Below are 26918 nucleotides of genomic sequence, written 5' to 3'. Positions count from 1 at the left end.
ATATATATATATATATATATATATATATATTGAGCTGGTGTCTCTATGTTCTTTCATTGAGGGGTCACTGATGATGAGCTCTGAAAAAGTGGCCACCAACCCACTTCCTTGGGTTTGGCAAGAATGCACTTTTCTAGTCTGTTGTGCCTTGAAAAACAAAAGGTAAAACTTGCTATCTTCTAACTCCATTTAACACTACTTTAGATTCCCTTTTATATAACAATAACTTGATCCCACTCAAAATACTTGGCACCTTTCGTGACAGAGTGGAATGTAAGAACACTTTAGCAGATCTGAAAGTGAGTAAACGCTGGTTGTTTTGGAATGAAGAGGGTAGAGTTTTCAGTTCTTTATTCAGAGTTCGCAGAAGGTAAGAGTACCGGGATTAACACAATAGACTCCCTTCATTACACATGGCTGAACAAAGCAATTATCTGTCTATCAAGACTGTAGTACATCGTGCAGCAGCGTTTAGGAAGGGTGTATGGATGGGTGGATAAGCGCTATTCCATTGGAAAAGGCTGCTGATCCACGAGGGAATTTTTCTGAGTTTAACTTGTAAACTGTTTTATTTTGGAGTTTATATCATGTTACCCTTGCAGTTTAGAGAGAAATGAGGTTGTTATTTTTTTAATGTTGTTGATGGCATTTTTCAGTTCCTTACCCATCTGACTTTTATTAGGGGGGTTATTTCAAAGACATCTCCTGTTTAAGCATGCTTAAACAATCTGTTTGAGACCTGTTGTGTAGATATAAACACAATAGTCCTTTAATGCAGTAGAACAGACTTCTGACAGACACAGCACATAACAGACATCCATCCATTATTGCTTAAGCCGCTGTTCCTTCCACGCCTGACCTGAGAGGGTAACCACAGAGCTCAGCTGACAGCATTGGCCGCTCGGAAGACACTGACATACCCCCTGTTCCTGTCTAGCGAGCAGAGAATTGCAGAGCGGCAGACAATTGGAGAGGCCTTAGACCAGATTAAAACTAAGTACCTTAAATCTGTCTTAATGGCTGTGTTTACCTCTCCTTCTTCTTCATTCCTTTAAAAAAGTAATCAGGTTTTGCAAGCGTTAAGAAAACCACCTCTTCTTGCCAGCTGGACTAGGTCCAGTTTAAGCAAGAAATTCTCCCCCTCCCCCTCTTTTTTCTCCCCTGTCTTTTTCTTTTTTCTTCTTCTATGATCTTCACTGCCATTCAGCACAGTAAGACCAGGCTGCGGGAGCTGGCTGACTTTTTCCTTGGTTATTACTTTTTAACATTTTCTTCCTGTTACAGAAAGGGGAAAATTGAAAATGATGTTCCTCGGCTGTAGCAGCAAATGTCAAGAGAGGAGCCCTTTGCACTTTTTAATTGCTTCGATGTAGTGCTTTTTTTTCTTTGCTCGAAACACACACACAGTCACACAGCACATGCCCCAAACCGTAATAATGAAAGAGAAACAGAGAAGATCGCATGCTAAGGAAACTCAGCCAGGATCCAGGAATTGCGTGACAGTCTGTAGGCTAGCTGTCACTAGACTCTTTGAAGAATAATGCCATCCATGTTTAGCTGGATTATTGGCAAATAAACAGTGATGCTTTTTGTTCAACTATGGAAACTACCATTTCCATTGCCTAAAACGTTACCGTTAAGAAAAAAAAATCTTTACATCTCTCAGTGGGGTCTCTGTAAAGGCCAGTAACACAAAACTGTGGTGTGTATGAATATATTATAGTCAAAGAAGGCAAAGGAAATGTTTTCAGAACTAACACACTCGAGTTTTACTAAGTTTTGTGAGTGAAGTGTAGACATAGAGAAAGAGATCTTTTGTTCATTTCCCAGAAACTGAAGGGAGAGATGTGGATTCTGATGGCCCAGGACAGTTGTGGATGTTGGGTTGTAATTAGTAGAACAAGATGTGTTGTGATAAAATGGAGTCAGTAAGACCGGGTATAATGTAACAAAATCTCTGAATTAAGCTTCTCGGCTTTTTCTTATTTTGTTCTTTTTAGGTCTCTTTTCCTTAGCCTTTTTTTCCTTCTTTCCTTGTATGGCAGCCTGGCATATGAAAAAGAGGACAGAGGCTGGTCAGGGGCTAGTGTCCAGTGTCACTGCCTACTTCCGTGACTTCAAACAGGTCACAGGGGTTTTCTGGGCATCAATTCCTTTCCTAAAATAAAACATGGTCTGGTGAAATCCACATTCTCTTCCAGCTCTGAAAAATTCGAATTCATATAATCTTATTTTGAATGCGAGTAAAGATGGAGAAAGAAGCATCCCTTGGAAACAACAGGCAGGCAAAGTCAAGGGTAGCGGGATTGGAACTAGAAAGAAAGTGCCAGAGAATTTAGAGGTAAAGAAGCAAAAGTAGATTAGAGACGTATTAGGACAGAGGAGAGGGGCTGAGCTGAAGTCAGCCAGGTTCCCGGTTTAGTTCTTTTTCCACCGCCCGCAAAAATACTACACCTCCTCCTGTATATTTCCATTACGCTTTCATCTGGTCTTTCTTTACCTTTTTTTTTTTTTTTTTTGCGGTACGCGGGCCTCTCACTGTTGTGGCCTCTCCCATTGTGGAGCACAGGCTACGGACACGCAGGGTCAGCGGCCATGGCTCACGGGCCCAGCCACTCCGCGGCATGTGAGATCCTCCCAGACCGGGGCACGAACCCGTGTCCCCTGCATCGGCAGGCGGACTCTCAAACACTGTGCCACCAGGGAAGCCCTCTTTACATCTTTAAAATCCTTTTTTCTCCTTACCTCCCATGAATTTCTCTTTCTTTAGATATTTCAGGTTGCTTGACTCCATTATTTCAAGAAAAAGGATTGTACTCTAAGCATATGTTTTTCAGGGGCTATTCCCTGGTAAGCGACTGTCCTTTCTTCCAGATACTTATTCTTTGATTGTCGGGATCTGCCACAGCCTAAAATCTAAAAGTTATAGAGTAACTTGCATTTATATACCTGTGAATTAATATCTCACAATTCTTTCATTTGTGTATTTATCGAAAGATCTTGAATTCTTTAACCTTTAGAAGCCTACATTTTGAAAGAGGCTGTCCTTCAATGATCTCTCTCATGCATCTAATTATATTTTTAAAATGACCCCATACGAGTTTGGAAGAGTGAACTTTTTACTCACTGATCTAAACTGGCGCCTCTTATTATTAAAAGAAAGCAAATTCAAGCTTTTAACATTTTTTTCTATGAACTGGAGTTCCTAGAATATTTCTATGGAGTCTATGGCTTAACTATGTAATTATGTCTCTTGAGTAGATTATGTTTTTCTTCCCATAATTATGTTTTTACCCAAGAGACTTGGAAGGCTTCAGACCTCTCTTGGGTGAAATTGTTCTTCTTCTCTTCTTTCCTGATAAACTCTGAATTCTGCATGCCTGACTGTTCAAGGGCTCGAAAGAGAGCTCTTGAAGATATGTGGTAGTGATTACCATTTTTTTTTTCCTTTAGAAATTGGTTTATATATTAAGAAGGCCCTTAGAGGGAAGATCTGTTAGTTCATTTTTGAAATGCCATCAGAGAAGAATCTCCTGGAAGGGGATTTGTTTATGATCTGTGGTCCTCTGTCTGAAGCCACACACTAACAGTGGTCTAGGGCTGTCTTGTCTCACAGGCCATCCTGTGTGAGCTCTGGGGCCCCATGCACACATCATGTTCCACGGCTGCTAATTTCCAGTGGCTCGGAGGGGCTCCAGGCCTTCCTTAAACATGAAGACAGTTTCTTAGTCCATTTCATTATTCTAGTCCCGAAATAGTTTTTGACCTGAACCAGACAGCATAGTCTTAGGAAAAACGATGACTCAGCAGCCTTTCCCAGCAAAGATTAGAGACTCATCAATTTTACTGTGGGAAATGTTGCCCAATAACCAGCCTTTTCTTCCCCCCCTCCTCTCTGACTTTTACTGGACAAAAGGAGAGATAATTCTAAATGTAACAATGTTCTTATTTACGAATTTAACAAGTATTTGTTGTGTGCCTTCTCTGTACCTAGGCTCAAAGTTACGTGTTAGATGTAGGACGTGACACCCATCCTCAGGGGGTTCACAGTCAAGTCCAGGAGAATCTAAGATATTAGGGTTTGAAATTTTATATAAATATTTTATATCAATTCACAGAGAGTTAATGCTTACTGAATGCCTACTACACTTAAGTATAACCACATGTAGTGGACAAAAAGCAGTTGTAGCTGCTCTCAGTTTGCTGTGATAGAAACCAGAGGGCTCACCGAGGCCCTAGAGACAGAAAAGACCAGAACAAATGTGGTGACCAGGTTGAGACTGGGAAGGGATTTGGCCAAATGGAGGTGCTGGGGAGAGAGGCAGTTCTGAGTGGAGGAGGCGGCTTGGGCAAAGGCACGGGGACTCTGAAGAACTGTGGGGATTCCAGTGTGAGTGGGGCATAGGCCGGGAGCAGTATGGTTGGAGCCATTGGAAGAAAGTGTGATAAGGTACATTGAGACCGTCTTTTCCAGGTTCTTGTTTACTGGGCTCAGGGGGCTCTGTTTAATTTGATAGACACTGTAAGACGACTGAAAGGGTTTGCGCAGGTACATAACGTTAATGTTAGGATTTAGGGACTGAAAGGACTTTAGAAATTATGGAAACGAACTCTTCATTTTTGCTAGGTCTCAGAGAGTTCCATTAAACCCTTCCTGTGGTCATACAGCTAGCTGGTTGGTGCCCTTTCATATATGCCAGCCTGCTGCTCTGGTATCTTAACCACAAGTGAGAGGTTAGGAGTGGTCCTAGTGGGAATGGAAACTAGGGGCTCATCCCTGTAGATGGGCTAGACCTGCAGAAACTACAGGCATGGGCTTGACCGGATGCTGGGGTCTAGGAAAGGGAGGTGGAAAAGACCTAGGCTGGATTTTGAGCCTGGGAGACTAGAAAACAGTTATATTAATGGAAACAGGGAAATTAGAGGAGAAGCTGGTTGGGACTGTTTGTAGTGGCACAGGGAGGTGTGTCAGGGAGAGGCGAAGAACTTATCTAAACATTGGGTGCATGACAAGGGTACAGGTCTTCGATTTTTAGACTTTTGCAAACCACCAGTGAAATGTAATCGTCTGAATGTAAACAGATAAGAGTTTCACTTTTCTCAATAGTATTTTCATTTTCACATGTATGTAGGAATGCAGAAAATCAAGGTTTTTAACCTAGAGCCTCAATAAAGTATTTGGATCCAAACTTTGCATGGCTTCCCTAAGAACTCACTTGAGTCTGTGTCATCTTCCATTTTTGCGGGAATGTAGTAACGCTCATCCTCAGAGGTAAAATTCCAAGTCATTTCATTTGGAATTGAGTTATGACTTTAAAAGTAGTCAACCTGTTCCGTAACCCCTCCCTGCAAACACTCTTTCATGTGCCACTTTCAGGGTAGAGAGATTAGAATTGAAGGCATCATTTTTGTCCCCCCAGAACTGCTGTGGAATAGCATCTCTGTTGCACATAACCAATTTACTCTGAAAAATGGTACTTCTGGTTCAAGTCCTCTCCCCTTTTCCTTTTTACTCTCTGAGTCATTGTCACAACATTCTTAGATGGTTCTACCCTGTGGCTTGAGCCCTAGGGTATTGGCCCAGATCTCATTCTGTCACTTGACTTGCTGGCAGCAAAGTTAGCTCATGTCTTCCCAGAACCCCCCTCTCCTCCAGGTGGGCCTGACGGCATGGCACAGGAGGTCTCAGGGGCTGCCAAAGTGTTGTTTTATTGGTCAGGGGATGAAAAGATCTGTCTTAAAAGACAGATTTCCATATATATTGCATCGTTGAAAACAATTAATGTTGTCAAATGAGAAGTGTCAAGTGATTTGAAGATCGTTTGCCTCTGGTTAGGTTAATATCTCATATATGTTCAGCACCATCTTGTCTCACAGGACGTCTGTTATCATGGTTCTGTCATTTGTCCTCCAACTAGCTTTCCTTCTTCCTTCTCTGCTTATCAGGATCCTCCTCCACCTTCAAGGACATAATGATCTCATCGGTGAGGGCTTCCTCTTCCCTGTTAGTCAGCATCAGTTGTTCCCCTGTTCTTCCAATGGCATTTTATTACTTTTTAAAGTTTTTTTTTTATTGTGAAAAATTTCAGACATACATTAAAAGAGATTATATTTCATAAAACCCCAGGTACCCATCGCCTTGTTTTATAATTAATAGCATTTTGCTGTATTTGCTTCATTTGTTATTTTGCTGAAATATTTTAGCAAAATATTATATTTTATTACCAGACATCAGGACATTTAACCTCTAGTTACCCGTTCTAAAACCTAAGGGCATACTCTTACATAATCACCAAGAGCACCTCTTCCTTAATATTTTGAAATAGTCCATATTTATATTTTTTCAATTGATCCCCAAACTGTAGCATTTCAGTGATTGTCTCACACAGTCCTTTGCAGTTAGACTTAACTTGCCTTTCTCCCCTACTAGACTGTGCACTGCTTGAGGGCAAGGACGTTATCTTATATATTTTCTCCCCGCTCCTCCTTAAAATGCCTAGCGAGACTCACATGGTAGATGCCCAGCACACACTAGCTAGACTAACTGACCTGAATTTGGACGCCATACTGATTCCTGATTGATGCTTTATTGCAGATCTGCCTTTTAACTTTATTTTATTTAAACATTGTATCTTCCTGATACCCAGGATACAAGTAGATAGATACCTAATAAAACAAGTGAGTGTTTAAAACTGATTTAAAAATACTACTGTAAAGAGAGGAGCTGTCAAACATCATGCCCTAGTGACCAGCAAAATGACCCTTCTGTGCCACGTGAGAGCGAAGGGGCTGTGCCACGCCCTGCCTGTTGTGAAAGGCGTACTCTTCTGTTAAGTGCACTTGGGCATCCTTCAAGAGGGCTCACTAATTGGCGTACTGCATCACGCTGTGAATACAGGGCACAGAGCGTGAGGTTCTGGCTGGGCGCCCACCCGCCTCTCCAGAGTTGTGAAGCGGTGCTCAATCGACTTTTATAAAAATGGGCGAAATGGGTTACATCAGAGTGGCACGTTTGTTTTTGTAGTTCACATACCACGGTTTCAGAGTCTTCACGGACCAGTTTCAGAAGCGTGATTTTTTAAGCAGAAGTTCTAAAGGCAACATTACCAACTTTCACCGTGGGTGAGTTGCCCTTGGACTGAAAGAGCTGGGTGGGGAAGAATGGGACCATTAGACTACTGGTTGGTGACTTAACCGTTCCTCATGTGTCTTTGCTCTAGGGATGTGTGAATGCTGTGACCCTTCCATCACACTTTCTTCTCGTGCCCCTGAATTTGTTGCAACAAAAGTCATATTCAGCCAAACACACTGAACTTTTTGAATGAAATTTGTTCTGAAAACTACTTTTTTTTCCACTTGAAATTCACTTTTGACTGTGATTTTTTCTGAATGACTGATGATGTGCTGTTTTAATCTAAAACAAGCTGGCTGGCAAATGGGAGGGAAAAGAGTCCCAGACCAGCAGTCAGAAGACCTGAGTTCTCGTCCTGCCACTAACTGTGTGACTTTGGGCAAGTCACTTCCCCTCTCAGGGACTCAGAGTCCTCTCGGTTAAAGAAGTACACTGCTCTAAAACTGAGAGGCAAAATGATTTCTCTTGTCCTTTTCAGCTCTATGATTCTAAATGACTTGCAGCAATGCTTAAGAATTATACTAAGAGCAAATGCAGCTTTCTCAGAAAGCAAGCAAAAAAGCTTTCACTTAAATGAACGTTCTTCAGGGAAATTTCTTAGGAAACATCAATAAAGGCTGGTCTCTAAAAAAGGGGTTTCCCTGTTGGATTCACAAGACTGCCAAATAAGAAGGGAAGAGTTTTTCTGGGAAAGACAGTGCTATAATATGATATCCTGGGCCAGAAAAATTTCTCTTAACCAAGATATTTATCTAAAAGAGGAGAACATTCATTCATTTATTGTATAAACATTTATTGAGCACCTACTGTACGGCAGGGACTGAACTGGGTTGTGAGAATTACAGCTGTAAACATGCCAGAGCAGTCGTTCTTGTTGGACTCATAGTCTTGCAGGGGAGACAAATCGATGCATGAGATAATTACAGATTGTGGTTACAGCCATCAAGGAAATAAACAGGGTGTGCTCGAGGGGAGGGCACCTATTCTGGGTCTAGTAGGCAGGCACCTCTCGTAGGAGGTGGTGTTCACCCTGAGGTCTAAAGGATGAGAAGGAGTGGGCTGTACAAAGAATCCCGGGGAGAGCATTTCAGGAAAATGGAAAAGTCCTGGAATGGGACACTAAGGGAGACAATGGCAGAGGCCCAGAGAGACATGATGGGGTCCTGGGTGAGGGTTGTGCTGGTGGAACTGAACAGATTCGAGAAAGACTTTCAAGATGGAAATGACAAAATCTGTTAATGGATTGAATGTGGGGAGTGAGGGATAAGGGGAAATCAAGAGAAGTGTTAAGGTTTTTGGCTTAAGGGACTGAGTGACTGGTGCTATCTGAGATGGGGGACTCTTAGGGAGGAATGGGGTTTCTTGGAGAGAAGAAGCAAGAATTGTGTCTTAAATATGCTGAATTTAAGATACCTTTGAGATGTCCCAGGGGAGAATCAAAGTCAAGTAGGCAGAGGGACACACAAACCTGGAACCCAGCACAGAGGTCAGGACTCACCCTAGCGATGGGGGAGGCGAGGACGTGAGTCGGTGGCCTTGAGCGAGTGGGGTTGTGGGATCGTCCTGGACTGTGGCTCTCTACCTCAGCTGCACGTTGGACTATGTCGTGAGCTTTTAAAGAATAACTTTCCCCAGGACCCTCTTCCAGAGCTCCCGATTTAATTGAGCTGATGGACATCTATATTTTTCAAAGCTCCGTAGAGGACATTTTTATTCAGCTTGGGTGGGAGAGCCACTGATCAAGGCAGGCAGTGCAACTAGAAAAGGAGATCCAGGACCGAGCTTTTGCATAGTCCGAGACTGTGCAACATGGAGGCAGCAGTTCTCCATTCTTTATAGCTTCCTCCTGCTTGGAAGATCCGCTCTTTGGCCCTTTGGATGAGGTTTGGTTCTCCCTGTACAGTGGCAGAGTACCCTGTCCTTGATTGAAGTCGGTGTGCCCTTTGTCTTCCGAGTCCCCAGTTTCCGAAGGGACGGCTTGGGTGCTGAGGATTTAAGTACGTCTTCTTTCAGCCCGTCATTCCTGTGTCACCCTGATGTGGTTTAGCGGTAGCAGTTATTTGTCATGGTTGAAAGATGGAGAACCCGATCGGCTTTTGCTCTTCATTCTCCTGCAAGAATTTTGCTGTGGTCGTGGTGGTGGCTGTGAAGGGGCAGACATTCTAGGAAGAAAAATGGGTATGTTTTTTGTATAGATGCAGCTGCAGATGTTCCCCGAATTACACTAGGGTGTGTGTAGATACTCGGTAGCTTGCCTTCGAAGATCATTTCCAAAAGGTGATTGAGGCTTTTCAAATTTCACCTGCTCTTAAATTTCTCACACACATCCGTACTCCTCCAGGTTCTTTATTCTTGCCTACGACCTCCTATTACTGCCCCGAAGCACCGGACTCAGAGAAAATAAACGTGTCCTCACGCATTTGTGTACTGAGTTCACATCTCATTCGGTCTCCATGAAAACCTAACGAAAGGGCTGTAGAAAGCAGAGGCAAAGCTTATTAAATTTTCTTGTGACCCATGGCCCACATAAAGCCTCAGTATGTAAAGGAACCATGCAAGATGGTGTAGCCCTCCCCGCTCCCCCAGCCCTCAGGGAATCTGCCATTCCAAAAATATGGCCTATTAAATAACTTCCAGGGACAATTCCATAAGCTTTCTTGTTAATGTTTACAGCTGTATCAACACCACAGCAATCCTTTATTTTTTTTGGTATGTGTATGAGGAACAGAATCCATGGATCTAAGTGTGACAAGTACTGTACGATTCTCTAATCGTGAACCTTGTAAGACACAGCGAGGTATAGTGATGGAAGTTTGTTTAGGGTAATGGGTGAGCTGTTAACTTTGTAACTGAATCCTTGCTGCTGCTTCTGCCTGCCTTGAAAACCAGCCTGACACCTCCCAGGGCTTAGTCCTCAGGTGCCTCACCTTGGCGATCTGAATATTTTCAGTCCTTCGTAGCAGCTGGGAGAGGAAGGGAGAAGCTGGGGTCCAGCATGGATGGTGCCACATGATGTACGGAAGGCTGAGTTCACTAGGACCCGGGCTGCATCCTGGTCCAGACTGAGCTATTCAGTAGCTAAGACCCATGGGCTAGTTGTTTTCTCTCTGCAGGCCTTGGTCACTTCATCTATGAACATCTCACTTCCTGGGGTCTGGGAGCTGTTTTGGGTAATCCCTAATAGATTTAGGGATTAATCCTTTAGAGTTTTTGTTTTGGGTAATCCCTAATAGATTTAGGGAATAATCCTTTGGATTTCTAAAATCTATGTGTAATCTGGATTAAAAAGCCCTAAATGGTGGGGAAAACGACTATGAGTAAGCAATGAGTTTCCCTAGTTTTTCCTGGTCGTTTTTCTCCCAATCTTAGCCCCTCATTTGTAGCACATGCCCCAGACTTACACTGGCAGGAAATAGGGTGGTGGGTGCATTTCAGTTAATGGGCCTTAGTTGGAACATGTTTGGCTGGGGAGACAGCTACACTCCTATTACCAAACCTTGGCTTCCTGTCTGTTTTCTTTGGGCTGGGTAGGCAATGAAAAAGGAGACAGGAAAATACATTTGGGGGCAAGTAAAATAAGGAATTTGTCTTAGGAAGACAGCTTATAGTTGGGAAATTCTAATGTTCAGCTTAACCCTGTCCTGATATATTCCTCTTGTCCTGTACTAAGTGGGAGATGAGGTGTTCTTGCTACTTGTAGAATCTACCTTCCCATTCTCGAAGGCTCTTAATAATCCTCCTTCAAGGTTTTCTTCTGTTATAGATACTACTCCTAATGCCCTTAATTTTTCCGGCAAATTCTTATTCTAGTCATCATCTTAAATGGCTCTTCTTTGAATCAGCTTCCGTTACTTAACATTTTACTAAACTGTTGGGGCAACATACCAGCGCTTCACTGGTACAGAATATGGAATATATTTCTGTTTAGGCAGTAGGCATTATTGTACTTGTTCACCATAGTCCCACTCTACGGATTTACACTTAACTAATGTCGCATCAAGATTCAGGTGTTTTCCAGTTATACCTGCACCAAGGCAATACCATGCTCTTTGCTAGGAATGAGTGGATGATTTTTAAAAAGTCTTAGTACCTTGGTTATAGTTCAACTTACATAGTTCTTTAATATCTAGAATTTCTGTGGATTTTACACTTGAATAAACTAGAAAAGAGACAAAGTGAGGTTTTTGTTTTTGTTTTTTTAAATAGTGGATTCTCAGCATTCACACGGTAACCCAAAGGGTATTTTTCAGTTTCTCTTACAGAACCACAGTGCTAGATTTAAAATAAAAAAAGCGTTCTCTCTGATTTAACATAGTTTATTATGCGCTTTCAGGCTTTGGCGTATCACAAAATATCCACATTCCTCTCGAGGATTTGAGTTTCCTTGCCTGTATTTCTGTTTTCCTCTTAAAGGGGTTCTCGGTTTGAGTTTTAATTTTTCAGAAAGGAGTCTCCATAAGGTACAGTGGTAACATAAAAAAGAAAAAGTCACTTATGGTCATCATGGAAGTGTCCCTTTAACAGATGTGTTTGTCTCTGTTTCTGCCCCAAGTATGGCCCACTGTGTGTCCCATGCACAGATTCTCAACTTTCAGGGGAGGTTTCCTCCTTCATGAAATGAGCAAACACAGCCCAGGACACAGTCACCTTTCCCAGCCTCCCCGAGAGGCCAGAGGGGGTGCCCAGAGCCTCCCTCTTGGGCTCTGGTGTCTGGGCCTCACCGCTGATGCTTGGCCCTGAGTCACCCTCTGGGCCCCTCCGCTCTCCATTCCTAGAACAGAACCAGGGATGCTTGCCACCGGACGATGCTTATTACAAAGCCCTTTGAAATGGGAGGCATTATATAGACGCATCATTATAAAGATCAGTATTGACAATTCCTTGGCTTAAACCCCTAGTATGTATGTTCACGTATCTATTTAGCATGGTCAATTGTTCAGCTAATTAATATGCTTTTATTTTATGATTTGCTGTTTCCAGGGCACAGACAGAAGCTTGATGACTCTAAACCTAGTTTGTTCTCTGACCGCCTCAGTGATTTAGGGCGCATTCCTCATCCCAGTATGAGAGTAGGTGTCCCGCCTCAGAACCCACGGCCCTCCCTGAACTCTGCACCAAGTCCTTTTAATCCACAAGGACAGAGTCAGATTACAGGTAAGACAGACTCATAGGTCTCACTTTCGCAGACTCCGGCAGGCTGGGGGTGAGGGGCTGCCTGACAGACGAGACGCGTTCACTTCAAAGCTTCTGGAGCTGGGAAATGGCTTATGATGAAAGAAATCAACACTTGAAGACACTGGCCTTCTTTTTTTTTTCTTTTTAATAAAAACCAAATACCAGTATCCACTAACTTTGGGATAAAATTTGGGGGAAGTTTCTACTGATGCTGTCCTCTGTAGCGATGTCAGTCTGCACACTGGTGGGACGGTAATACCATGCTGTCTGGGAGAATGTTTGTTGTCAGTTTCTATATTGTGTCCAGGTGGTGCAGGGGATAACATCACACCCTCACTATTAGAAAATTAGCATTACCATCTCAGATCTGGGCTAATGTTTCTTACATGTATAACTGTTTCATTAAGTTGGCTGGAAAATTGCCCTGGGCTAACAGGTAGCCTTAATTGCTGGTTATAAGGCAAGACCAAGGAGCGGCCCATCGGGCAGACAGAAGCCCCCTCTGATTCACATTGAGCTCCCGTTCTCCATGTGACATTTCTCTTTATGCATTCCAGTGTGCTTCTTGCTTTACCTTTCTTCTTAAAAATTAATATCAGCATCGCATTACAGACCAATCATTCACATTTGGTGCATTAAGACTCCCAACCCTTTTTTTTTTCCCGCCCCACTTGGGCGAAAGCAGATCTTCCTGTAGGACTAGTCTGCTTGCTTTTACGCCATGGTGACAAGAGAGTGTGCTGATCATCATAGGCCTTTCATTTGCAGATCACAGCACTGAGAGCAGCAAGGAACTCAACATGTCATCTAGTTACTATTGTTGGCAGAGCGACTAGATGGGAAGGAAAATAACTCAAAATGTACAATAAACTCTCAACTTGGATCTTGTCTAATGGTTAGGTTTTTGTCTGTAGCCGTTAGGTTTTGAGTGTCTTTAACGGTTTATAAGCATAATTGTTTATAAACGAAATTACCTATCTCTCCTTCTGTCCTGCCCTTATTAGGTATATGTCTTTTTGGTTATTTACTTAGGTTTCTGTGGGTCTATGTGTATTAGTCTGAATATATGGATATGCCTGAGTATGTATTTTTAAAATAATATAGAACTATAAAAATAAAATATCTAAACACTGAAGAGAACCAGATATCTGCATGAGAGAAGAAACATAGAACTCTGTGAAGAATAGCCATGTGTTAGGTTTAAATAAATCTCCAGTTATTGAAATGTAGGAGTCAGGTTAGTGTGTTCACTAGACATGGGTCCTTGATGAAAATACCAGGGTGAAATTCACACCAACTTGTGAATTTGAAGCTTGTCGCTATGCGGCGTGCTACTACATTTAAAGTAATGGACTGAATTTTTTATTTTTTATTTTTTTATTGACATATAGTTTTTACAATAGTATATTAGTTTCAGATGTACAACGTAGTGATTCAAAATTTTTATTGATTATACTCTGTTTATAGTTATTATAAAATATTGGCTGTATTCACCATGCTATACAATACATCCTTATGGCTTATTTATTTTATATACAGTAGTTTGTTAAAGTGATGGATTTTAGATCATTGATTAAGGTTCATAATAGCTGTACTTTTGTCTTTATAGTAATCCTTAGATTCTCTGTGTGTGTGTGTGTGTGTGTGTGTGTGTACGTGTGTAGAAGTATGTGTATACATATATAGAAGTGTTTATATATGATTTGTAAGGGTCTTATGATGGCTAATAAGATATATATATGAAAAATATATGTTCTGTGATTTGGCAACCCCTGGGTTCTTTAAATGTGTGATTTCTATATTTTAATCCTTAACTGTTTACTAATTATATTTTGCTGATGGCTAAAGCCTTTAAAATGGCCTTCGGAACGTGTGTGCTGCTAGATTCATTTAAGAAGATGCTTTTCTCAAGGCTTTGTCCTCAAACCTAAAGATGACACCAGAAAATAGGACCCAGAGGACGCTTTAGAATCCAAAGCTACCTTAGATATCATTAACCGAAAGCTAGGTAAACGTTGTGAAGAGGATCTACATTTTAGCAGCACCCCTGACCCCACATATGAGTGCAGAGAGGGAGGCTCCAAAGAGGCCCGGGGCACGTTGCTGCCGGATGAGCATGTGAGCCCAGCAAAAGCCTGGCCACCTCCACCGACCATGCTCACCTCCAGGCATCAGCCTCCTCCCCGTCAGGAGGCTCACGGAGGTTAAGCTCCTTGTCTGCAGTTTTGTTTTTTTTTTTGCAGTACGCGGGCCTCTCACTGTTGTAGCCTCTCCCGTTGCGGAGCACAGGCTCCAGACGCGCAGGCTTAGCGGCCATGGCTCACGGGCCCAGCCGCTCCACGTCATGTGTGATCTTCCCGGACCGGGGCATGAACCCGTGTCCCCCTGCATCGGCAGGCAGACTCCCAACCACTGCGCCACCAGGGAAGCCCCAGGAGGACTCTTAACCACTGCGCCACCAGGGAGACCCCTTGTCTGCAGTTTTACAGCACGTTAGTGACAGAGCAGAATTCGGTCTCTTGACTCCTAAGGCAGTATGTTTGGTCTTATACCATATCATGCTGCAATTCCATCATGATCATTTAAAAACAGTATTTCAATATTCACTGGATGTCTTCTTAAAAACAAAAATATCGCTTTCTGGAATCATAGTGCAAGAGCATTAGCTCTGCATTTTGGGATGGTGGCATCAGTAGAACTGATTCATAGATGAATCTCCTCATTTTTTAAAGCATCCACAAGGTATTGGGCCCTACAGCTTCCTTGAGCTTTCCAAATTTGCCGACTTACACACGCATTCATGCTGCCCCTACCCACTGTTGGCCACATGCCCTTTCTTTAAACCCCCGCATGTCGTCAGTGAGACAATACAAGTATCTACCCATAACCAAGGATGTGCGGAGTTCTACAATGACCTGGATTATTAGGACAACCCAGAAACATCCGTAGCAGCAGCAACTTCAAAGTGAATTGAATAGATCATTTTTTTCTCCCTGGATTAATTTTCTTATTTATTTAATAAGTGTAAGTTACAGTGAACCACACGTAGAGAATTGGGTCTTAGGGAACATGGGGGAGAGCAGAAAAGTTCTGTCCTTGAGTTAAAGTCTAAGTGAAGAGTTATCTTTCCCAGCCCGTGCACAGCCACATTCTATCCCAAGGCTATAATGTACACGTCTTCCCTCTGTACCCCCTGACTTACACTGTTCTATCTATGGCGGTCTCTTTCTGTTGACAAGATCCACCCATCCTTCAAGGTCACTGTTATCTTCTTTATGCAAGTCTTGGAACCTTCATCTAGAGGCTGCCTCTCCATCCTCTAAGCTTCAGTTGAGATAGCCTTATTTTATGGCTTCTGTGTATCTCCCCTCTAGATTAGAAATTCTCTGAGGGATTTACTCCAGGCATTTATTTCCTTTTGTGCCTAGCACAGTGGTAGCTAGCATCTCATTAAATGTTGAATGAATGAAAGTTTAGATAAGAAGAAATCATTGCAAGAAGGGTTGGACTATCATGCCTGGTTCGTGTTGACCGTTCTTTCTGATTTCCCACCCCAGGGTGCCTTTGTTCCCTTCCAATGAACAGTAATAGCAGAAATCACATTTCAGTAGAACACGTACATGGTTAAACCATTTGGTATCATTTCAGTTTAGGGTCTACATTTTCACATGATTACATTTCAATTCTCCTTAAGAGACTGGATTTTGTAACTTCTTTGCAATATGCCACACCTGCATTTTAGTTCACGTAATCCTTTGGCTAAAGGTATTTGTAACAGAAAGGGCCCAGTTATCTCTCATCGATCGGCTTGGCTCTCTTGATATCTCAAGCTCTTACCCCCAAACTGTAGACAGTGATCATGGTTGTATAGTCACTATGAGTTCTCCTACATGCCAGCATAGAAGGCAAGTCGAACTCCCAGAAGAGTGAAATGAAATTAGGAATTGTAAGGTGAAGAAGTCCTAAGCCTTTAGTGTTTCACATTAGCGTGTCTTACAGTTCCTAGGGCTCAAGGTCCTGGCCATATGGTGGGCTGGCTTCTTTGCAGTGCAGGTCTGACCTGTCACTCTGCTGAGGTCTTTAATGGTGACGTTCTGCCTGAGGGCCCAGGCCCTCCCCATGGCTTCCTGAGGAAGTTGCTTCCTCTGCACCTCTTTTTTTTTTTTTTTTTAATCTTTCAGACGTGGGTTGCCTGTCTCTGGGTGCTAGGAAACACCTAGCTTGTCACAAATGTCCACTTCTTTTGATTCAGAGCATGGTGGTAGCAGTGGAGTAGGGAGACTGTGTTAGGAGATGTTGCTCAAGATAAGCACTGTTTTGAACTCAGTACTCTCTGGATGGGTGAGCCGCATCTAGAGGGAAAAAAAGCTGACTCAGGGCCTGGGAAATTCATGTAACCTTGGGGGTGGGCATTCTGCGATTTTATTGAGTGCTTATTTTTTGCCAGGCATTAATGTAAGAGAACAAGGTAGTATAGTTACTCTTCACCAGGGGCTCACATTTTAGTGACATAGAGTCAGCGATTGGGTCAATAAGCATACATGCAAGATGATTTCAGATAATAATAGAAGCTTTGGGGAAATGAAATAGAGTAGTGGGAGAGAGAGCAGTGTAGGGAGGGAAGAAGCTAATTTTGGTTGGAAAGTTTGAAGAGCTTTGAAGATCTCTGAGGAACAGCATTTCTGGCCGGGGGGGAAACTCAGGCAAAGGCTCTCAGGGAGCAGTGATGCGGTGTGTGCAGGGGACAGAAAGGTCAGGATAGGTAGAGTGGAGTGAAAAAGGGGAGCGGGAAGGGGCTCGATTAAGGAGAGTCTTCAAGGCCCTGGTAAGGAGTGTGGGTTTTGTCCAGACCACAGTGGGGCGCTATTGAAGGATGTGAAGCAAGAGAATGACATTATCTAATTCACATGCTTTTAAGAACTCCTTTGGCTGCCGTGTGAAGCATGGATCATAAGGGGGCAGTGGTAGGAGCAGGGTCATCCTTTAGGAAGTGACTGCAGTAGCCCCAGAGGCAATGAAGGATGGTCGCATTCAGAACTCAGGTCGAATGCTGGCACCTCTGTCAGGCTTCTTCCAGCCCACCCAAGCTGAGTCTAAGGCTCCCACACCACCGTTGCACATGGTGACAATTATTTGTGTACACGTCTGTCTCCTCCGTCAGAGTTTGAACTTTCAAAGTCTAGGGCCATGTTTTACTGACCTCTGTGTCCCTGTTGTCTTCTGTGGTGCCCACTGCTTGGTGACTTTCGTTTTGGTGGTGAATGAATGAACCGGTGTTTGACTTCTTCAGGAAGTGACCCATTGTTATCCTACCCTGAATATTTTTCTAGTACCTATTTGATTGGATTACTCTTAGCTGCCATTTATTGACTGTGTATCGTGTAGCAGGCATTTCTCACAACGGTTCTATGAGATGGGTAGCGTTGTTGTAAAAACCGAGCGTCCGAGAGGCTAGAAACTTGCTCAAGGTCCCACTTACACACCAGTGAGTCATAAATATAGGAATTAAGGCCAGATTTATGTAGCTGGAGGGTCCTGTGCACTCAACCACCAGGCACCCTCAGGAGGCTGCAGCATACGTCCCGCTTGGCCCAGTTTCCTCCCATTTCAGACTTTCATTTGTGCAGCTATTTACCATTTACAAACTAGTTTTACATAAAGTTCTTGTTAAAGCCTTAAAACAATTCTGTAAAGTACATATTTTATAGGTGGAGGAAATGGACTCTTCGAGGAATGAGCTGCTAAAGGCCTCTTGAGCTACTATAGTTGACTGTGAGTTCCAGACTCTTAGTGGGCAACCAGCCTCATGGCCATTGAGTCGGCCACGTTGCTGACTAAGTGGCATGTGTCCTAATGGACCAATGTCTTTTTCTTTCTCCATCAGGTATTATTTAGGATCCTCAGAGACAAAATGTTCATAACAGGGATGCATTAGGAGTATCTGAATTAAGCTTTAAAATGCAATACAATTGCTTTTGCTAATTAAAGGACAGTTATATATGAGCCTATATTCAAGGTAACCTTTTTAGGGATATCTTGAAAATCAACTTGCCAGGCATCATGTAGGACGTTGATGATCTTATCAGCAGTTACCTTGCCTGAAGCGAAGTCGTTTCCGCCCAGCTTCAGTCTGCTGCTGTGTCCCCTTGGCAAACATGCTCCTTTAAGCATTAAGAGGATCCTGGCCAGCTGGGCTTCAGCTGTGTATGTGTTTGGCTGTTTTAGCCCTCAGGCCGCTGTGCTTGCACTGAGACATTTACCAGCAAAGCCTTTTAGAAATAGGAAAGCGCAGCTGAGCAGCCGTGTCCCAAACTACCGTCCTATTCAAGTGCCGAGTGACCCCGCAATTCTTTCGGGTGAAAACAAGTTGGGAGGTGAAGCGGGCGAGGGTGGGTGGCGGTGGCTGTGAGTGTGAGGAGGATGAACCGACGAGGGGCACAGTGACTGTTACTGAGCAGGAAGGATGACTGCGGGTGCCTTCAGCGTGAGAAGAATTGTAAGATGTGGGGAGTGGGAGTCAAATGAGGTCCACTGCTTTACGATCACTGTGGTCCTACTCACCTATAGGCATCTCGTGTCTTAAGGAACTGAAATCACCACACTCAAGGCAGGTGGTTGGAAGTTCTGTTCTTTCAGTTGGGTGGTGCTGTGTTTTCATTTCTGAAGTTACTGCAGAGTCTTGTCCTGTCTTCTTCCTTTGGGCAGAATAGCCAGGAAAATTTGCTACTGCCACGCACACGTGTGAGCGGGAAAGCTCTTCAGAGGAGGTTGCTGGTTACAGTTCTTATGAAGAAACAGCACAAATCCTGTGTGTGAACACAGTTTCACATCTCTTCAGGTCTAGCAGCCATCTACTAAGGAAGAGTGGAGTTCAGGTCCGGCCTGGGCTGCTTTGAAGGATAAAGCTCAGTATGACCCTGTGAAGGGCTGGCTGTCAGTGTGCTGTGTGGTCACTGCAACTGTTGGCATCATTCGTAGATGAGCTCCTTAAAGGTCTCTGGACTTCTGTCGGTTGGAATTCCCTATTAACTGAAGATGTTCTGACTTTATTACACTTTTAGAAAAACACAAGACGGGTAATGTTCCAAGAAAAATCAATTTCTTGAGTTCCAAAATCTTGTCTTCGTAATGTTCTCCTGTCTGGAATACAAATGCTCAGTTAGTATCGAATCATGATAAGGAGAATCGATGTCCTTCATGATGCCTCTTCTTGTCCTTCCCCAAGACTCTTCCATTTCTAGCCTGACTTAAGGACTCTGCCCAGAGGAAGTCTGTGTTTCGTTCTCTCATTCTTTTCCAAAGCATCATCTTTCTCTTTGTAGTTTTATATTTAGTTTGAGCTTTACGTATATGTATGTGTGTATATGTGTACACACATGTATGCATGTCTTTACTAGTTGCCTAGGGACCCTTTTTGCCCCTTTTTACCTCTTGCTATGGATTCTGGGAAGAATGATCAGAATAGGAGTCTAACTTTGAATGAAATATTCAACCTCCAGGGCTACCCCAGGAGAGGGGCGAGTCAGGCATGCGGTTTGATATAATGGATGCTCTAATGGTGTATTTTGATGTTGAATTGTGGATGGGCACCCAGGCCTTCAAACAGAGAGCTGGAGTTTATTGTACTATGTGGTATTAATAGCAGCAACATTATATTACAGATGTTATCAGTTTGAAAAGTATTTTCATTCCATTTTTTTCATTTTAATATATGCAGAAGTATTCCAGGAATAAAATTGTATGGCACTATTCCCAGTTAAGACCATCAGATTCTTTCCAGGGCTTTGTTTATTTTGATAAGGACTTGCTTTTTAACTGTTTAAAAACAGTTGGTTGTAACAGATTTCACAGAAGAGTCAGTATTGTGAACCCTGTTTAGCGAATAAGAAAACTTAGGCGGGCTTCCCTGGTGGCACAGTGGTTGAGGGTCTGCCTGCCGATGCAGGAGACGCGGGTTCGTGCCCCGGTCCGGGAGGATCCCACATGCCGCGGAGTGGCTGGGCCCGTGAGCCATGGCCGCTGAGCCTGCGCGTCTGGAGCCTGTGCTCTGCAACGGGAGAGGCCACAACAGTGAGAGGCCCGCGTACCGCAAAAAAAAAAAAAAAGAGAGAGAGAAAACTTAGGCACCAGGAGATTCTGGAACTCTCAGGGCTGAAATTAGAAATCAGTGTCCCGGGAAGGTGAAGTCTGACAAGGTGGTTTTAGGTGGGGAGGGTGTAGGGGAAAGGATTAGAAGAACAGTACACCTTTGGGGCTGTCAGCAAGGTGAGTGGGGGGAAAGGAAAATGGCTTTGAGCATCACTGAGGACCCAGGTAAGGACAGAGATGCTGGGAAGAGCCAGTCAGCAGTGATTGTCTCCTGAAGTGGTTGCAGCTTGTGAACAGAAGTGGGCTCTGCAGTGGTGGATGGTCAGTGGGAATGACAGTTTCTCTAGGACTCAGTAGGACTCAGTGCAAGTCAGGGAAACGAGGAAGATGTTGAGCCACTTACCAGTGTGGAAGAAAGAATGTTCTGGAGGTTGGTAGGTTAGGGTAAAGACAGAAGAACTTCTGAAGAGGAGTTGGCTCATCTTGTGACCTTGGAGAGTGAGCAACAGCTAAGCGGAAAGGTTAGGAGGAAGGACATGGGGAAATCCAAGCTTCAGTTCAGCTGGGAAGTAGGTGTCTCATGGAAAGGCTGAGGGTAGATGGGAGCTCTTGGCCATTCCTTAACCATGCCTCGTGTGACAGATGGAGGTCCCATGCCTTGTTCTGTCTTCTCCAGGGCTCTGGGCTGACGCTACCTCGAGAAAACACAACCCTCCAGCACTGACCAGTGGGGTAGGGGTCCACTCGTGCTCTGTTAATCCATCTCAAGATTGTGCTGACCTTTTGTCATCCCATCACACTGTGGCTTGCAGTCCATGAAAAACTCTGCTCTTGGGGCAGACTTGCCCTGTCCCGTCTTGGAGTTGACCAAATGCAGCGCTGTACTCTTGTTCTTTGTCGATTTCATTGTGTCACTTTCACCTCCTCCTTCCATCTTGTAGGGTTATTTTATAGCTCTGGTTCCTCATCCAGCATGTTGACTGTTTCTCCCAATTCTGTCTCATCTTGAAGCTTAGGAAGGTTGCTTTTCATTCTTAAAGACTTTGCTGAAGGTGCAGGACGTAACTAGGATTATCATGCCCTTGGATATGCCACTGTGTTCCTCTCTCGAAGCTGACCGTGAGCCGTGTCAACAACCACTCTCTGATGGGCCTTTTAACTACCTGTACATCCCTTTAGAGGTAAGGTGTGTCTCTTGCTGAGGTCAAGATGCACAGCAGACAGAGGAGCTTTCTTTTAACCTATTGCTCTCGTAATCCTAGGAAACAAGTTTTTAGTGAACCCATTCTGCTTTCTGATAGTCACTTTGGGCATCAAGTGTGAAGTGTTGATTATACACAGGCTTTTGAAAGGGACTCAGGTGTTTTTAGTGGTCTGCAATCAATGGCTCCAAAAAACTAGCTGCAATTTAGATTTTTACCCGTGGCAATGCCATTCTCAGGAAAGGTAAATGGGGAAAGAGATAAGAGTACTGTCTATCATGTAGTAAACTTTAAAGTCACTATCTTCAAGTAGTAACTGTCATGTGGACGAGGAATCCCAGGCAGCGAAGCTACAATGAGGAGCGAGTGGAGTTCCAGGGAGACACGTTTTCCTTAATACAAGGAAGAACTTTGCAGACCCTGCTCTGTCAAAGAGAAGCCCTTTGTCTGCCAGTCTCCATACATTCTTGCAATACTGTGGGGTGTAATTCATCTTGGAGCAAGAACCTGAATTCATTTAAAGCAGTGGGTTGCTCTCTCTTATCTCCTCACGTCTCTTGGGCCTTAAATTCCTCTTAAGCATGTTTGTTCTGCTCATTCTATTTGAAGGTCATTCTTCCTGATAGGGAAGATTAATTCAGAGTAGTGTTGGGTAATTTTCCTTTCTAACAAGCATCAGTAAAAATGACGCCTGTTGTTCTCAAACTCTGGCGTGTATTAGCATCACCTGGGGAGCTTGTTCCATGTACAGATGCCCAGGCTTTACCCCTGACCCAGAAAGTATGAGGTGGAGCCTGCCCAGATCATAGCTGCAGGCCCAAAGCCCTTGAGCGCAGGCTCACCTTGCCCACCCAGAGCCAATCTGGTCCAGCTGAGGCATCTCAGGACCTCATCCCCCTGGTTGGACCATGTGCAGAGGCAGCTGAGTGCCTCAGGCTGCTTCCTGGTTCCCTGAGTACAGCTCCCGGACTCCACCCTTGCATCTGTTTCAGCTGCTGTTTTCCCTACACACCCTTCCCTGTGTGTGTCCTGGGCTGGACTTCTGCCCTGTTTCTATTATGCTGCTGTCAGAGGGAGATTTAAAAATGTGAATCTGATGCTGTCACCCCATACTTAAAAACACCCCCGTGACCTTCCGTTGCACTTTGGATAAAGACCAAAACCTCTCGCGTGGCCCAGCAGGTTCTGCATAGCCTGGGTCCTCCCTACCTCTTTTCCAGTCTCTGCTTACACTGTCTTGAACCTTTTGTCAGTCGTCCAACCACACTGGCTTTCTCAACTCTTCAAAAAAGCTCTACTGCCTCCGTCCCAGGAACTTGATATATGCTGTTCGCTTTACCTAAAGCCCTCTTAACCCCACCTACATATCCACTGGACTTCTGCTTGCCCTTCTCTAATCATCTCATCATTAGAGAAGCCTTCCCCAGCCTTGGCTGGAGTCCCCCACTGTACATTCTTACGATGCCAAGGACATCTCCTTTTTAGCACTTATCACAGTTATCCCACCAAACTGTAAACTCTGTGAGGGCAGGCAGACTCTTTATTCACCATTAATATCTCTAGAACCTAGCAGAGTACCAGAGGAAGTACTCTAGATATTTTTTGAACGAAGGAGTGGGAGCCAGTTCTTGGAACCATGGACAATACCATCATCCATCCGACAACAGGATTCACCATGTCTGGGGACCTTCTGTAACACCCCGACTGCTATAATCTCACCCACTAGATGTTAATAGCCTGATTTGAACTTGAGTTTCCTGCATCCACTTCAATACTGTGATTTGAACTAAGGTCACTTCCCCTGGCCAGCACCACATCCCAGTTACTTCTCAAATTCTGGTCCTACCTGTTTGTAGCTAGTTCCCTTCCCTCTGCTACCTTTACACTGAGGTCCCGGATGTGCCGAGGCTGAGGCCAGGTTAGGTGTGACATATGGTATAGCCTTTTGTTTCTTCTATTAGGTTTTTCTAGGTAAATGGAGTAAGAGAATGTAAAAGTACTGTCTATCACGTAATAAGCTTTAAAGGCATTATCTTCAGATAATGTAATAACTGTCATGTGGACGAGGAATCCCAGGCAGCGAAGCTACAATGAGGAGTGAGTGGAGTTCCAGGGAGACATGTTTTCCTTAATACAAGGAAGAACTCTGCAGACTCTGCTCTGTCAGCGAGAAGCCCTAACTAAAAAGAAAATAAGAAAATTCCCTCATTTTCTGTAAGACAGTGATGAGTTCCTTCAGTCCCAAATTGGTGGTACTGAAAAAAGGCACTTCTCATTACCTTGTCTTAACTTCCTCCTGGTTTTTCTTTTGACATTTTGTTAGGGGCTGTGACGTCTCAGGCTGTACCTGTCATTTCTCATTCTCTTCCCCACCATGGTCCCCTAGGATTTACTAAGTCCCCCTCCTCCCATTGTTTGTACTGACACATAACTCATCATGCCTGGTGCACCCTGCGTAGCATCCGGTTCTATCCGAACAGGTTGCTGCTTTTTTCTCAGATTTCAGCCTTAAGCTCTGGAATCGGCTGGGCTGGTGGTCTGCCGAGCGATTCTGGTGGCCACTTTAGTCAGCTGGAGACCGCCTGGCTGGGGACAGGAGGGGAGTCAAAATCCCGCTCTCGGTGCCTTCTCTGCCAACGTGGGCCACAACGCTCTGTGATGGGACACACCGCGAGTGTCAGCCCCCATCATTTCCTCTCCCAGCCGCCCCAGATCAGCTCAGGGCGGCTTTGGTCCCTGCTGTTGCAACTACCGACTCCAGAAAGGACTGAGGGTTGGGAGCCCAATTCTCCGAGTAGTTAGAATCATAGCATTTCATTGCTGGAAAACATCTTAGAGATAACCCATCCATTCTCATCTACACCTGACGACAGCGATACTCAGAGAAGGTGAACTATTGGTGCACAGCTGCACAGTTAGTGCCAGAGCCCCCCATCCAGCGCTCCCCCTGCACTTGGAAGTGCCTGTTTGTTTTCCGACGGTGTTCCCTCTTGGTCAGGAGAATGGGAAGTGAGTGGGAAAGCTCGTTCTAAAACTCCAGTCTAGTTAGCAGGGTTATTAGAGAAGACATAGAATTTAAGATTTAGCGTTTAGTGTAAATGTTTGGAAATGGGAATTCACGGAGGTAAGAATGTGAGTATATTTGTCTTATGAATGACAGTAATATGACAGAAATAGTCTAGGATAGGAAATTGTAAAGCTGCCTCTCTCCATTGAGATGATTGACTTTGACCCTGGTTTCAAGGGAGAGGCATAATCTTCAACTAGGAGAACTGTCTATGCAGTTCATTTTAAGTACCCCAGTTCTCTCATGAAATATTGGAGGTTTGCACAGCCCAAGTTGAGTGCTGAGGAGGGGGAAATGGGTGGAGGAGAACGGGTGGGAATGTGATGCTCTCTGAATGGACTGGGCTCCCCAGATACAGCAGGTGCTCACTGGGGCGCACATGGCAGAAATCACTGGCCCCTGTCCTGCCACGTTACACAGCAGCCCACTGACGGCACAGACAGGAAGCAGTCGCTTGTGTGCTGGTTCAGGCTTGGCCCCTGTTGACTTGTTTCCTCCCGTGTCTGCGTGAAGTTCAGCACTGTGTCCAAGGTGTGCCCTGTTGCGAGCGGTTCTTAGGAAAGCAGCCCTTCATTCACACCCACAGACGTCTAACCAGAGTGTTTACCAAAGGGGGCTCGTTAATAGCAACCACTGAGTTTCCACGTGTACCTTTCCCTGGGCTTTTCTAAAGCTCTCTGCCCACTCTGCTCTCCCCACTCAAACTTCTTCATGAAGAGACTTCTCCCTGTTCTCCTGGAGTCAGTTCCTTTTCCTATGGTGCCTTTTTTTCTAACCATCTGTCTCTTTATTCCTCTCTTATTATGACCCCAAGTGTTCAGAGTTCAAGTAGGCAGACATGAAATTTAGCTTCTCAGTCATTTGAAAGCCCGGATACTCTTAGAGCCCATGACTCTTTACAAATCATTTTAGGAAATGCATGGCCCTGCTTCCTTCTCCCCATATCCGTTATTGAACTTCAGAAGCTGTGGTCCAACTCAAAGGAGAGAGCTTGCTTTCCTCATATCCACGGTTTAGATAAATGGTTGTCTCCATTTTTTGCCTGATGCAAAGACCACTTAAGACGTGTGAACCACTTCTCCCCCAAGTAGCATCAATTTTTGAGCATCTCCTGGGAATGTTGCCTCCTGTACTTCTATGTTTTGGGGTCTATAGAATGGAAAGCGGATGGCTCAATGTCCAAGTAGCCTAAGCTGAAGGAACACCACCCTAGAAGGAGATCTTACAAAATTCACACTGATATTGGTGTCCTGTGGTTCATGTCTATCTTTAGAGCTTTTTGAAAAACACAGGTACATACTTTGAACATTTTTAAGTTCCTTGTTTTATATCTGTTAGTCTTACTTTCCCCACCTGCGTGTATAAGCTTTTGCACGGCAAGAAATGTCTTTTGTTACTTATCTATCCCTTAGACCATTGCACTGCCATGTAGGCGTACAGAAGCTGTTCGTCACAATAAAAATGGATGGTTTGTTGACTCACCAGAATAGCATGTAAAAACTGCCCCCCCCCACCCCAAAAGCCCTGTTAAGGTGGCAGTAATGACGATTGGTACTTTGTAGGTGAAAAAGGGATAGCTAAATAAGAACCTTGCCCTCAACTTCAGTGTGTTGGGAGAGAAAGTGCAAAGTGTATGTGGGCCCCTGGACTTCTGGTGTCTTTTTTTTTTTTTTTTTTAATTAAAAAAAATTTTTTTAAGCTTTTATACAATATTTAAAGGTTACTTTCCATTTCCAGTTATGACAGAATATTGGCTGTATTCCCCTTGTGGTACAAAACGTCCTTGAGCCTGTCTTACACCCAGTAGTTTGTGCCTCTCTGGTGTCTTTTTAAAATTTGTCCAACAGACATTGCCTCAGTTGGAACAAATGCTGAAGGGATTCTTTTTGTCAAGTGACTGGTTCCTCTTTATTTAACCTGAGCTCTTAGTAGCTAGATTTGGTCTACAGTTTCTTGTGGAATTGTACAGCTGTAGGTCTGAGGTGTCCAGTCACTAGCCTGACCTCGGAAGCCTGGTGGCGGTTCCTATCACGGGTTCCCAGTTAGACTGGAGACTGTTTTCTCCTCGGTGTCATCCCCAGTGCCTCCAGGAGCTCTGCCCTGCCCTAGGTCTTCTGCTTCTTTCTCTTCTCTCCCATTGAGTCATTGTGATTAGTCACATCCTGCTGTGAGCACAGCAGCTCATTGTATAGGGAAGACCTGATCTTCCCTCTCAAGTTTATGTTACAGGTCATACTTGATTATGACTTCCCTT

General features: G+C 44.1%; 1 protein-coding gene across 3 annotated transcripts in view; it reads left to right on the top strand.

The window, feature by feature from the left end:
* Window positions 1-26918, top strand: part of RUNX2 (RUNX family transcription factor 2) — a 127426-nt gene that overhangs the window by 59238 nt on the left and 41270 nt on the right. For 2 of the 3 annotated variants that reach the window (XM_029243529.1, XM_029243528.1), the window contains one exon: window positions 12113-12286. The exons of the other annotated variant lie outside the window; for it this stretch is intronic. In XM_029243529.1, coding sequence (XP_029099362.1) covers window positions 12113-12286 — 174 coding nt within the window. The remainder of the gene's footprint in view (window positions 1-12112; window positions 12287-26918) is intronic. 3 annotated transcript variants of the gene reach the window in all.

The sequence above is a fragment of the Monodon monoceros genome, unplaced genomic scaffold (genome assembly GCF_005190385.1).
Source record: "Monodon monoceros isolate NGI ecotype Baffin Bay Population unplaced genomic scaffold, NGI_Narwhal_1 Super_Scaffold_3, whole genome shotgun sequence".
In the NCBI taxonomy this organism is placed as follows: domain Eukaryota; kingdom Metazoa; phylum Chordata; class Mammalia; order Artiodactyla; family Monodontidae; genus Monodon; species Monodon monoceros.
This window is presented reverse-complemented; position numbering and strand designations above follow the sequence as displayed.